General features: G+C 39.6%; 1 protein-coding gene across 1 annotated transcript in view; it reads right to left on the reverse strand.

Annotated features, from left to right (window-relative positions):
- Positions 1-15,316, reverse strand: part of KIF13B (kinesin family member 13B) — a 192,824-nt gene that overhangs the window by 143,236 nt on the left and 34,272 nt on the right. Inside the window, 2 exon segments of the mRNA XM_014546454.1 lie at positions 1,815-1,875; positions 5,386-5,398. Of these exon segments, the coding sequence (XP_014401940.1) occupies positions 1,815-1,875; positions 5,386-5,398 (74 nt within the window).

Here is a 15,316-nt window from a genome sequence, read left to right on the forward strand (position 1 = left end):
TGCCCCCTGTCACGCTGATCCCGGTGCCGGGAGGCATATTACCTTTTTACTATATAGAATAGAGGCCTGGTGCATGGGTATGGGCTGGCTGGTTTGCCCTGAAGGGTGTCCTGGATCAGGGGGGGGGTCCCCACTGGGGTGCCTGGCCAGTCTGGCTGAGGGGCTGAGGGCCATTTTCAGGCTGGCGGGTGACTGAAGCTCCCAACCGCTCCTTTTTTTCTTTTTTTTTTTATTCTGGGCCAGCTTTAGCTCTGAGGCCTCGGCTGCTGAAAGCAGGTTTCTGGCCTTTGTTTACGTTCTGTATTTGATACAATGTTGCGGTCCGGCTGGCTGAAGCCCAGCTGACTAAAGCAGGTTTCTGGGGTTTTGTTTAGCTTCTATATTTGCAACATAGTTTGCTTAGAGTGCAGCTGAGAGGCCGGCAAGTCAGGCGGGGAACGTTGGAGTCCGCCGTCACTGGAGCAAGCAAGCCTCCTGTTCACTTTAAGCTGCTTGGCTGCCGGCCGCCATCTTGGCTGGCAATTCATTTGCATATCACCCTGATTAGCCAATGGGAAGGGTAGCAGATGTACAGCTAATTACCATGTTTCTCTTTTATTAGATAGGATGGAGTCAATTGGTCTGAAGTACAGGTAACAACCTGAACTTGCAACTGGTGTTTCTGGTCCAAGGAGGGGAATCACTGGAACCTCTAATCTACACCTGGTTGGTCAGAAGCACAGGTAACAACCTGGACTTGTGATTGGTGTCTGAAGTGAGGTGTGGGGGTGGGGGCAGTCTTGTAGGAGTGAACCCTTAACCTGTGGGATCTGATGCTATCTCCAGGTAGACTGTGTCAGAATGGAGTTGAATTGTAGGACATGCACCTGGTGTCTGCAGCATTGTTTGGTGGCGGTGTTGGGGAAACACCTCTGCCCTCACAAACTGGAAGTGGGATCTGGACACACTTTAAATATGAGAGGCCTGCATGCTGTTATGTTTGTTATGTTTTAAATGCTATAAATAGCATTCCATTATGCCTCACTTCCTAGTTAATTTTCCAGATTAGTACATCATCAACATACTTCCGACACTGAAGCATTCTTTAAAGTCATCATTGGACCAGCTAGACCAAATTGACCTTAACTTTTTGAAACAGTTGTATAACTGCTGTTTCTCATGATAAAAGTCAATACAATATGACAATCAATATTTAAGAGTGATTGCTTAGAAACAGGTGGGGTAAGCAGTTAGGAATAAAGGAAATAAAAGGCTATCACTGTAGTCCTAAACTTGTGGTGAAAGGGGGCTTGAGACAGTCATCATCAAAGAGAGCAACAGAATAACAGAATTCCAGAGCAAATTTACAAAGAACGTTGTACATTCCTCTTCAATAGAGACAGAAAACAGGACACTGAAAGTAAGTGATTTACTCAAAGTCACAGAGGCAGTCAGAAGTAGGACCTGGGTTAAACTCAAGGTTTCATTTTCTCCGTGACTTTGCATTCGTTACACCAAACTGCCTCTCTAGACCACATCACAGACATCTAAGGGACTCTAAGTGGCTACTGTGTATGACTGGTGCCACATAAGGCCTCGAATACATGTAAGATAACCTCAACCATGTGTCCTATCAATCTAACTTGATCACCTTAAACCAAGAACAGCTCACTGTGAAGCTCGCATTTCCCAACCAATACAAAAACTCTAACAGCAAAGACTAGAGGAAATTCTCTACACAGTTTTTAAAGTTACACAAAATAATACTGATAATTTATAGAAAAAAAAACCATTAAGACACCTTTTCTGTATTATCAGCAGTTAATAGATCTTACCTGCATACTTTTCTCTGACAGATTCATCCATAGACCAGAAACAATGATCGTATGCAAACACCTGTTGAAAAATAAAAATAATAGTGTGTATTAAAAGCAAAACCTTTTAAAAAAGAACAAAACCTTAACATACTTATAACATTATAACATTGGTAACACTGTTCATAATAGTGAAATAAAAACATTGTCTCAGAATGAAGATTATTAAATTATAGTCTTACAATGCACAACTAAGCACCCAATAGATGATATAAATTTTATTTCACATGGAAAACTTCACAATGTAAGAAAAAAAGAGGGGGTTACAAAACAATATGTACAATAAGATGGCTATTATACACACACATATACATAAAGTGTATTTCTGCATAAGATTTGTATTCTTTGTTTTCTTCTTTCTGCTTTTATGTAGTCTCTACATTTTTATTTTCTGAAAGAAAACAAAGATTTCCTTAAAAATAAAATGTAGGCACTCTCCTTTCCTGAGAGCTCGCCTGTGCCTTTCCCTTTCCCTTCTCCCTCTTCCTCCCTGCCCCAAGCACCTTCCTCACTCCCAAGCTCCATAGCCCTTCCTTTACCTCTAAAGCTTGTTTTCCTAAGCCAGTGATGGCAAACCTATGACACGCGTGTCAGAGGTGACACGCGAACTCATTTTTTTGGTTGATTTTTCTTTGTTAAATGGCATTTAAATATATAAAATAAATATCAAAAATATAAATCTTTGTTTTACTATGGTTGCAAATATCAAAAAATTTCTATATGTGACACGGCACCAGAGTTAAGTTAGGGTTTTTCAAAATGCTGACACGCCGAGCTCAAAAGGTTCGCCATCACTGTCCTAAGCCCATTTCTTCTAGGAATTCCTTTTCCACCTCTGTGATTTACCAAATAAATGTTCCCTTACAAAAAATAAAAAATAAAATAAAATGTATAGATGATTACTACAGCAAGTTGAAAATAGCTATAAAATAGCAGATTCTTTAAATAAATTATTACACATCCATGTGCAATTTTGTATAGCTTTAAGATGTAAAAGACTAATAAGAAAATGTTCATATATTAACATAAAAGTTATGAAAGTCTAGACCATGATCCTATATTTGTACAAAAAATCTATACAGCCCGGCCAGAGCATCATCGTTCTGTGCCTGGTATCTAGAAATAAATTAATTAATTAAAAAGAAATAAAAATAAAAACACCTTCAAAAAGGGAAAGATCAGAACACCTGTTTTTGTGCAAAACAGCAGGCAGAGGAGGCATGTACTCCCTGGGAAGGGGCAGTGATGGAAAACACAGGCCAGAAAGGCAAGCCGAAGCTCAGGAGCTTAAAACACCCAAGAGGCAGGAGCCCTGGAGCCCAGAAGCTACCACCCAGCTGCAACTAATCCTCAACGTTTTTCCAAAGCAAAACATGTATCTATCAATAATGGTGATGGTTCACTATGTTAGCAATTCTCCAACAGGGAGAAGACGAAAAGAAGAAGGAAGGTGGAAGGTCGTCCCCAAGGTCTGAGTATAAAAATATCAGGTAGGGGCTGCTTTTCCAAGTACATTCATCAGCCAGGGTGAGAATCATTTCAGCCAGGCTAAGATGAAATAAAATGTGAAGCTCAAATTAAGTTTCTTCTGTTTTAGCTTTCAACTCTCATCTCTGATCATTTTATTTACTTCTATTCGTAATAAGGTTAAGTAGGAACCATCCTGATTCTTCTCTGGGAACCTGAGCGCCTCAGGGTCCATCACCATACCTGTATACTTATCAAGGATTGGGCTCTAAAAGGCAGTCCTCTTTCCATTATTATGAGTTGGTTTCTTTTCTTGCTCTTTTTAATTTAGGGATTCCTTAAACAACTTAATTTCTTATTCTCAATTCCAGATGAGAAGCTATCACTAAAGTAACTATAATAATAGCTGATAAGTCCATGCTAGGCCACTGAGGTACAAAGGACATCGAGGTACAAAGAAGTTAAGAACCTGGTAGCTGGCAGGAGGAGGGGCTGGGAGTTGAACCAGCCTTTGAGCCAGCAGTCTGTTCACCAGTAGGCTCTCTACTTCGAGGCTAAATGAGCTTTATTCCCCCAATTATTTGAGAGCCCCACAGCCTGGTACAACGTTGGAAACTAATGAACGCTTAATTCATATTTACTAACAACACTGAATGGTCTTCTTTAAGTTTAAGCAATTTTATAAATTATTATAAGAATTTTCCAGCCATGGATTTCCTAAAGCAGACAAGCCCTTTTCTTTCTAAACAACCATTTTCCCTTAACTATTCTAATAAAAACTTTTTTTCAAGTAACAGAGAAGAAACACACATTCATTATAACAAAGTCAAATAACACAGAAGCATAAAGTAAAAAATAAAGGCCTCCCATTCACCAAGCATACCACTCCCTAGAGGTAACCAATGTTAATAACATGGTGTTGGTTCTTCCATAGTTTTTATATCAACACATTTTCTTTAAACATTAATATACAACATGAATAGTTTTAAAATAGTCATATGATGTCTCCTCACATCTTTACTGCAATCTCCAGCCCCTGCTCTAACAAAAAAATAAGAAAACAAAAATAATCCAACACCGACCTGGCCAGTGTGGCTCAGTTGGTTGGAGTGTTGTCCCATACACTGAAGGGTCTTGAGTTCAATTCCTGGTCAGAGCATATGCCCAGGTTTCAGGTTTAATCCCCAGTCAGAGTGCATGCAGAGGCAACCAATGGATCTCTCTCACATCAATGTTTCTTTCTTTCCCTCTCCCTTCCTCTCTCTCTCTAAAATCAATAAAAAAATAATAATCCAGCACCTTTACATAGAAAAAAATGACATAAAACTAATAAAATTAGTTTTACATATATAAAGAAATGAGTGCCATATTAAACTATTTTTTTAATCATTCAGAGTCCCAAATAGCCAGGCCTATACATATTTTAGCAACAATAATAGAGAATAGAATTACAATTCAACTATGGACTCAAAAAAAAATTCTAAGAATGCAGATAAAAATCTGAATTTCCTGGAAGGTTTCAAGTAACTTCAGAGAATGGTCAATTCAAAAATATAGTTCTGGTGCCCACTTTGGCACACCTATAAATTCCCTGAGATACAGGAACTGATGCAACCCAAGGAAGTTTCTTTAGAATCTGGGCTCAAATCTAAGATGAAAGCATGTTCCCTTCTGAGGAAGCTGTGGGCCAGGGCAGGTTTCTGTTGGCCTGAGAATGTGTCCCCAGCTGTCTTGGGAGCAACAAAGATGAGTCTGCCTAGCGCAGTTCTGACCACAGATTGGAACAACAGGTTTTGAGCCAATCCATGGTGAACACCAGAGCACAAAAGGAATCTGTGTTGCTGTTGCCAGGAGACTGGCCATAATTGGTCAAAGTACAAATACAGTTTTTCCATAACGCTCCAGTCCCTCTCATGCCAATAAATGGCTTCGGATTTATGAATAGGCTGATTACTTTTACTGAAGTGGCAAAGAGAAAATACTTTTTGAGAAGAAAATTGCCAGTACCTCAAAAATATGCACCCCAGATCTTAACAAGCATCGCATAATACACCAAATCTCTTACCTTTGGCTGGCTTCTGAGTTCCCCAAAGAGATGTCATTGTTGACATGAAAGAAAAGGGCAAAGGTTTAAGAAAAACTTTTTTAGTTAAAAGACTCTTTTTGAAGGGTAAAAAATGATAATAAACATCATGTAAAATTTTATTAAGACTACAACATGTTAATTTTAAAATCAAAGAGCAATTTAAAATATAGGATCAATTAACTAGTAGGGTAGAGTGCTAATTATAGAAAACTAACTTGTGCCTCTATGTTAGAAAAAAGATCATTTTAATTTTTAAAATACTAATATTTCAACCTTATACATTCTTTTATCCTTGTATATGTCTTATAAATACATATCTAAACATCTTTACTTTTTTCATCTTATTTCACTTCCAATTAGTTTTCTCTGCTTTGATACAGCAGCAGCTTCCTCTCTTTCTACATAGGCCCTTCTACACAAAATGAATTTGAAGAAAAATAAGTTAAAGGAACACCTAATTTTTTTGCCAGTGAATTTACTGAATTACTCACTTATTACTTACTTTCTATGCTTCCTCAGTTGCTTCTAACCTCCCTCCCTCCCAAAACTGCCACTTAGATCTCCTCAGGTACAGGAATATAACTCAATCCAGTGTAATTCTGAGATAGTTTCAAACTTAGAGTAAAATCATAAAGAAAGCACAAGGAACTCCCTTCACCCAAATTCACCAATTGTTAACACTGCCGTGGCTAATATATCATTCTTCCCAGCCACTCTCCTCCTCTCTATATAGCTACATATATACACATACACATATACACGCAAATATTATCTCTTTCTTAACCATCTGAGAGTAAGTTACAGACATGCCCCTTCAGCTCTAAACTCTTCAGTGTAAAATTCCTAAAAACAATGATGTTCACTTACAAACCAACAGTACAATATCAAAATCAGGAAACTGAAGAATAAATGAAAGTACTTTTGAAACTAGAGTGAAACAGGTACAATGACTGGAACTTTGGGAATAGTTGGTCTCTCTCAGAGGATCAAAATGCCAGCTCAAACCGAAAATTACATGAAAATGCTTCCCTCCAACTGTCTGTAAATCTTCTTGTCCTTTGTCTCATACCATATTTTCTCCTAAAATGACTTCAATGTGCTATTTGTATTAGATAATTTCAGTAAGAACACTAAAACACAAAGGAACATCTCACAAATGAGTGACAGTTGTCTAATAGATTTTGTAGTAATAGCTAATGTGGCTAACATATAAAAGAAAATAATTTCTCTGGAATAAGAGATATGGGGAACCGTCCCTAGGAAACAACTTGTGAAATACCACTAGAAGTTACTGACATATGCTATCATCTTTTTATAGTCTTTAGAGGCAAAGCAGATTCTCATTGATTGCAGACAGCTTAGTTATAAACCTGGCTGGAGGTTGGAACAGAGCCAGCACACATGAAACGCCCACGTTAGACCAGGCACATGGCATGCTACTTCACTTAATTCTCACAATAACTGTGCAAACCACTACTATTATTCCAGTTTTACAGATGAGAAACTTAAGGCTCAGAAAAGTTAAATGACCTGTCCAAGATACAATAATAAGCAGCAATGACTGTGGGATGCAAAACTAGGTCTCCTGACTCCCAAGTCCATGTTCTTTTCCTCTCCCACAATGGTCAAAACAGCCGCGTCAAGTTTCTTCTAGATTTAAGAATCTATGAGTCATATATTAATAACTGCTTCCATTAACAGAAATATTTTCCATGTATTAATTTCCCCCATTCTAATTATTACCCAATAAAAGATCACCACTTGGTGCTTATGCCAATGTAAGTTTATTTATTCATTCTATTTACAAAAACTCCAACCTGTCTTTTCTGGGAGAAAAATAAGATATGTGGTATAATATTTCAATTTTAAATAAAATACTTTTACACAAAAATCAGCTCTTCCTAGGCAACAACCAACAAATACTAAATTTGATAATATATGACACATAGCAGACTTCATGGGATTAACCTGTATTTAGAACATAATAATAAAAACAGAAAGAAACTAGTAAATTAATTACAGGGCTAAGTTTCCAGTCAGGGATTCTGGTGGCTACAACAGTAAAGCTCAAATAACCTACAGAGCCACTGGAAACCCAAAGATGTAATTACAGCTCTGTACAAAAAATAAATAAGTAAATTAATTAATTAAACAAAACCTTTCAAAATGTAGTTGCAATGTCTCACTTATCCCAAAGTTCCTCAATAAGAAACCTCAGCTAACCAGATCACAGTGGAGATTTAGAAAGCAAGGAAAATCACCCCTAACCAATCAAAAGAGACGTCACAAGGTAAAAGCATGAAAGTCTTAGTTTCTCAGCTGAGTTTAATTACTTTATATTGTGGTTGTGGCTTAATTTCATTTTTGAAATACCTTCAGACTTACGAAAAGTTCCAAAAATAGTACAAATAATTCCTGTCTACCCTTCATCCAGCTTCCTCAAATGTTAACACCTCATATAATCAGTTATAATGATCAAAACCAGGAAATTAACCATCAACAAGATTTATTAAATGATCTAGAGCCAACCTTTTTTTGCCAACTGCCCCACTGATGTCTTTTTCTGGTGCAGGATCACACATCGCATACAATTGTCACATCTCCTCCAATCTGGGACAGTTTGACTCTCATGACCCTGACACTTGAGGAGTACTGACCAGTTACTTAGTAGAATGTCCCTTAATCTGAGTCTGTCTAATGCTTCCTCATGACTAAATTCAGGTTACGCACTTTGGCAAGCACAACACAAAAGCAATGCCATGCCCTGCTCAGTGCGTCATACCAGAGGCACATGATGATGTCCCTGCCTCATTACTGAGGATGGTAACCTCTGACCACTTGGTTACAGTTGTATCTGCTAGGTTTCTCCATTGTAACATTATTAATTTTCCCTCTGTACATTTTTCTTGTGGGGGAGACTGAGACTACATAAATACAATATCTCACCATACTTTCACCCACAAATCTTAGCACCCGTTGATGAGTCCTGCCTGCAACAAATGCTGCTTCCCACATGGTGACTGTCTAGTTACTGAAGATGTTAACAGCCCAGGTGGACCAACATGGATGGATGTGCTTTTTAGGAAGAGGACAGCCTGGAAGCAACAAATGATTTGGTTGCATCTATGAATAAGCTACTCACTTCCTTCTTTTTACTCATCTGGCTTATGCTCATTTCTTATTTAAATAATAAATCACACCAAAAAATTAAGTCAAATTATATTCCTAACATTTAGAATGCCACCATCTGAAGAAGAAACTTAGTGATGATTTTATATGTTAGTGATCTTGTTCATTTTTATTAACATTCCTGGCAATTACACAAATAAAACTGATGTTGTGTCCAAAAATAAACCACAAAGTATTGTGTATGTGTAAAACACAAAGCAATGTCAGTAGAATGATGTAATAAATCAATTACTGCTGTCAACTACCAAAATCAAACATTATATCAAATACCATCACTTCTTTTAATTTTAAAGATTTAAGTTTCTGAAACCTTCACAATTAGAAATATTTGGAATCTCTGTTTTAACAAGATCCCACTCCACCCCACTCTATTATGGATGTATACATCACAAAGAGCTTATTCTAATACAGCCAAACTACGTAATGATGTTGTTGCTTTCTTGGACTTAGCTGGCAGTACCAGCAACCGAACAACAATCTGTGTGATGATCATCACTTTTTCTGTCACCCCTCCCCCAGTGTGCTTTTCACATAAAAAATAAAGCTGACCCAACTGAAAATTCAGATACTGACAAGACTCACAAAGGAGGCTTATCAATCTTTGCTCATCTAGCCAACCTAATAAGTACAAATATCACTAAAAGCCCTATTCACTGTTTCTTCGGCATTTGGAATACTCCATTCAATTTTGAAGAATTAATTTTTAAAGTATCAGTAATAGAGTGGGGTATTTTGGAGAATAGCATTCAGGATATAGAGGGGTTTAAAAACGCTATCACTGAAAGAATAAATCAAAGCACTGGAGCTATGTAGCCTGGACCAGAGCAGACTAAAGGAAGACATGATGCCCATCTTCAGAGGTGAGAAGACTCACACGCTTAGGGTAAGGGGGAAAGCAGACTTGTTCTAGGTCACTTCAGAGACTAGAACTCCAACAGGACCTGCTGGAGAAAGTTAAAATAAGAGGGAATATCTCTTTAATGTAATTAGCACTGTGGGTTGTTTTTTTGTTTTTTTAAAGAAAGAAACAGTATGTTCCCATCAGTGGAATTATCTAAAGAGAGAATAGAAGAGCATCTAATGAGGATGTAGAATGAATGAGATGTTACACAAGATTACTTATATAACTTTTTATTTACAACAAAAAAATGAACATTAAGCATCCAACAAGTTGCTAGTATATTTCAACATTTCTATCAATGACACTTGCAGAACACTAGTACATCAGAGGTTAACCAAGCTAGGTGGTGCATCATACTCCACATCACACCCTTAGAAGATTCCTCCTCTCCAGCAAGCTAGTTAACTTCCTGTATTCCACAGACCTACACTCAGATAATGCCACTCTCACTAACAACTGTTTATATAAGTCCTACTAATGTGAGAAAAATTCAGAGCAAATTCATTCTCCCTCAAAAATCCTTCCACAAGAACCCTAACCAAAAGTGAGTTTTTCTTCCCCAATTCCTGTAAGTCAAAACGATCTCTACTGCCCAGGTATTATCTATCATTTTGCCACATGATATAAACTTTTTAACATATGGGTCAGCTGGATAGACTATTGAAATACTCTTAGACTCCAAGCAAAGAAAGGTCTTATAATTTTTACTTTTCTCAGTATTTGTAGTTATCTAAGGTTTCACATTTTATCAATCTACTAGAGGCTCAGTGCACAAAATTCGTACACTCGAGGGGCGGGGGGGGAGTCCCTCAGCCTGGCCTGCACCCTCTTGCAGTCCGGGAGCTCTTAGGGGATGTCTGACTGACATCCAGGGAAAGCGGGCCTAAGCCAGCAGTCAGACATACTTAGCACTGCTGAGGAGGCGGGAGAAGCTCCCACCACCACTGCTATGCTCGCCAGCCATGAGCCCGGCTTCTGGCTGAGCGGCACTCCCTCTATAGGAGCACACTGACCACCAGGGGGCAGCTCCTGCATTGAGTGTCTGCCCCCTCGTGGTCAGTGCATGTCATAGCAACTGGTAGTTTTGCATATTAGCCTTTTATTATATAGGACTAGAGGTCCAGTGCACAAAATTCATGCATAGGGGGGGGGGAGGTGGTGTGTCCCTCAGCCCAGCCTGCACCCTCTCCAATCTGAGACCCCTCTAGGGATGTCCGACTGCCCATTTAGGCCCGATCCCACCGGGATCGAGCCTAAACGGGCAGTCGGACATCCTCTCACAATCCAGGACTGCTGGCTACCAACCGCTCGCCTGCCTGCCTGACTGCCTGATTGCCCCTAACCACTTCTGCCTGCTAGCCTGATCACCCCCTAACCACTCCCCTGACAGCCTGACCGATGCCTAACTGCTCCCCTGTCAGCTCGATTGCCCCTAACTGCCCTCCCCTGCAGCCTGGTCTCCCGCAACTGCCCTCCTCTGCTGACCCAGTCACCCCTAACTGCCCTCCCCTGCAAGCCCGGTCCCCCCCAACTTCGCCCCCAACAGCCCTCCCCTGCAGGCCTGGTCCCCTGCAACTGCCCTCCCCTGCTGGCCTGTTCGCCTACAACTGCCCTCCCCTGACAGCCATCTTGTGCTGGCCAGCTTGTGTCCACATGGGGGTGGCCATCTTGTGTGTTGGAGTGATGATCAATTTGCATATTACCTCTTTATTATATAGGATAATTCATCCGCTTCCTTGATTGTAGTAATGTGCTGAGATTTCTCCATGACTGAATTGGATTTATGTGGAAAAGGTTTTTACTGAATATGAAATTAATTAACTCTCCTGTCCCCTCCTCTCACCCTTTCTAGATCCAGTTCCATACTTCAGTCTCCAAACCAGAGGTCACACCCTCAAGGTCCAGAAGCCCAATATAGCCCACAGCTGTATTTTTTTTTTTTTTCAGTCCTCACAGTATTGACCAAAAGTAGAAAATCATAAGATTTCACATTAAAATTCTCTTGAAAATTCAGAAGATCTGGAAACACTAGGCCTGAATTCCCACATACCGACACTGCTATCTTCCACATGGACCTGCCAGGCAGACAGCCGAGTTTCAAATTCCTGCTACTAAGAAAGAAAACAGAACAGGATTTTCTTCATATTCAAAGAAATTAGAGACTCACAAATTCACATCAATAAAGAGATGGTTTCCAAATCTAATCCCAAGAATCTAAAATGGAGTGCCACCACAATCATATCAGGACTACACTACAGAGTCTGCCCACCCAATTACATAATGCGATCCCCTTTAATTCCTCAACACACAAACCTGGCTATCAAATCCTAAACCAGGAATCCCAAACTCAAATGTCACTTGCAGCAATAATGTCATTAGAATTAGTAGCCCTTGTCCTTACAATAAGCCTATTGTAAAGAAATTCATATATTTAGAATTCAGACTTAAATTGGAAAACCCTGAAACTTCTGGGGGAACAAAAGCATACTTTAAAAGGCCTGGAGCACATACATTTGTGTACACTCAATAAATGTTAGATATCATTATTGTGATTTTGATCCATGATGCAATGGGGTTTAAGTCAGCTAGCAGATTGAAATTTCTAGCTCATTGCTAGAATTACTCCCCAAATCCATTGCCTATTGAAGATTTCCTTAGCTACCTTACGTGGAGAGTTAATTTCCATTCCCAACTAAATAATTACTACTTACAAGGGCATAAACTGCTTAATTAACTGAAGATTACTGTGTTTACCCCTTTCCTGGAATATGGTTTTCATCTTTGAAATGTCACTCAAACCCATTCACTCTTTCATTCAGCAGTATTTACTGAGTATCTATATATGTAAAAGCCTAAGCAACCGGCCAACCGGCTGGTAGCTATGATGCACACTGACCACCAGGGAACAGATGTTCAATGCAATAGCGGAAACCACAGGCATGGAAACATGGAACAGATTGATGAATCACAGAGGGAAGGGGGGTAGAGAGGGAAGAGATTAACCAAAGATCTTATATGCCTGGCCTGCAGGTATCATGTCGAAACCAGCTCTCCAACATCCCCCAAGGGGTCCCGGATTGCAAGAGGGCACAGGCCAGGCCAAGGGACCCCACCAGTGCACGAATCCATGCACTGGGCCTCTAGTCTACTATAAGACAGATGCTAATCTCAATATTGGAGAAACTGTTGAGCAAATCAGATAAAAACCCTAGCCCTATATATAAGATTTCAAATTCTATTACAATAGAATAAACAAATATAAAATATAATAGTGCTATAGAAAAAAAGTAAAACAGCAAAGGGGGCGGGGATAAGGAGGGGAGCTGGGGTTGACCTTTTGGTCAAGAGAAACTTCATGGAATGGCGTCTGCACAGAGGCCTGTGGGAAGTAATGGAGTGAGCCATACAATTAGGCAGCACACACAGTAATGCCTTATTTCATCTCCCCCTAGGTCTGTCCACCACATAGCTTCCTAACTGTGCTCTAGCTGCCTCCAGTCTCTTTTCTACGATTCTTCACTCACCCAATATGTATCTAAACCACATAGGACTGATCGGGTCATAATTCTGCCTAAAACCCTTCATTGGCTCCCTATTCCCTATAAGATATAATTCAAACTCCTTAAGCAAGAAAGGCTCATCACACCGGCCTGTGTGGCTCAGTGGTTGAGCGTTGACCTGTGAACCAGGAGGTTATGGTTTGATTCCCGGTCAGGGCATATGCCCAGGTTACGGGCTCTATCCCAGTCGGTCTCCAGTGTGGGGTATGCCGGAGGTAACCGATCAATGATTCTCTCTCATCATTGATGTTTCTATTTCTTTCCCTCTGAGAAGCTGAGACAGCTGGAATTTGCTGGCCAGAGAGAAGGAAGAAATCCAGAGAAAGAACTCAGGAATCTGACCCTCTCCCCCATCTTAGATTGAATACTAAATTGTACAGGCAGGTGAGACTCCAAGGGGCCATATATACATATATACTACCTGGGAAAGAACTACTATTGGAAAAGAAAGTGTAGAATGAACAATTTCCAGAGCTCATACAGGGACAAGAGTTATAAGCAGCCACAGTAGAAAGATCTTAAACACTAGGGGGCATTTGGCATAGAGCCCAGAAAGCCCACAAGTTAGGATTAGAGCTAAACTCACCCTAGTAAAAAGGCTACTCTGGCCCAAACCCAACAAAGCTTTAAACAAGCCAAGCCCTAGCCAGTTTGACTCAGTGGATAGAGCGTCGGCCCGAGGACTGAAGGGTCCTTGGTTTGATTCTGGTCAAGGGCACATACCTCAGTTGTAGGCTCCATACCAGCCCTGGTCGAGGCCCATGTGGTATGCAACCAATTGCAACCAATCGATGTGTCTCTCTCACATCAATGTTTCTCTCTGTATGCCTCTCCCTTTCCCTTCCAGTCTCTCTAAAAAATCAATGGGAAAAAATATCCTCAGGTGAGGATTAATTTTTTTAAAAAGCTATAGAAAGAGGAAAAAGAATTATGGATTAAATTGAGGCCACTACCAAGAAGTGGCAATGTTTTACAACCTAAGAACAAAGCTGTACAGATAGATATTGTGAGGAACAAAAAAATGCCTGAACCAGCAAGAGCCAGAGAGAACCCCAAACCAAGAAAATCCCTACATTAGACAAAAAGGATTGTTTAAACTACATGCATCAATAATCATCCAGGTTTCTTTACGCTTTGTGTGAATTAGACAATAATGGGCTACTGAAGAGACTGGAAAGAGGAATCAAATAATCACAAAGTTCAATTAAAACCTTGGCATTTTCTTAAGAGCTACCAATTCTGATGCCTTTAAAAAATGCAATAGCCCTGGCCACTGTGACTCAGTTGGTTGGGTGTCTTCCTGTGCACCTAAAGGTTGCCAGTTCAATTTCCAGTCAGGGCACAGGCCCGGGTTGCAGGCTCCATTTCCAATAGGGGGTGTGCAGGAGGCCACTAATCCAATGTTTCCCTCTCGCATTGATTTTTCTCTCTCTCTCCCAATCCCTTCCCCTCTCTTAAAAAGTCAATTTTTTTAAATCTAAAAAAAAAAAATGCTATCGTTTTAAAAATATAAACAACTTAATATATTCTAAATATATGTTTATGTGGGTTTTTAACAGTTTTATTGAGATATAATGTATATACCACAAAATCATTCATTCTCAGTGAACAATTCAATGAATTTTAGTAAATGGACAGAGCTGTGCACCCCTCACCACAATCTACTTTGAGAACATTTTCCTCACTCCAAAACGTTCCCTCAATCTGACTGCAGTCAACTACAGGTCCTACCCCCAGCCCCAGACAACCACTGATCCGCTTTCCGTTCTTCGTCTTTTCTGGACATTTGATATACTAGGTGTACCAGTTAATAATGCAGATTTTTCAATAGATGGAGTTACACATATGTTGATATATATGCGATTTGATATGTATGCTATTTTGTTGTATTGACAGCAAGCTTCAAACCTTCCTATGTCAAATTTGCTGAAGGTGTTAACATCATAGATATTTTTACGCTTAAAAATGTCGAATTTCATGCCAAAAAAAAGAGCATTTGTGGGAAGTTTTAATTCATTACTATATTTTGAAGAAAAAGTTATGTATACTTCGGGAAGCTTATGGTGAACATGCTCCATCTCAAGATACTTGTGAACACTGGTTTAAACGCTTTTAAAAGTGATGATTTCGATGTGAAAGACAAAGAACGTCCAAGTCAACTGAAAAAGTTTGAAGACCAAAAATTACAAGCATTATTGGATGAAGATGCATGTCAAACTCAAAAACAACTTGCAGAAAGATTAAACGTTGCTCAGCAAAC

Source organism: Myotis brandtii, unplaced genomic scaffold (assembly GCF_000412655.1).
Source record: "Myotis brandtii unplaced genomic scaffold, ASM41265v1 scaffold447, whole genome shotgun sequence".
Lineage (NCBI taxonomy): Eukaryota > Metazoa > Chordata > Mammalia > Chiroptera > Vespertilionidae > Myotis > Myotis brandtii.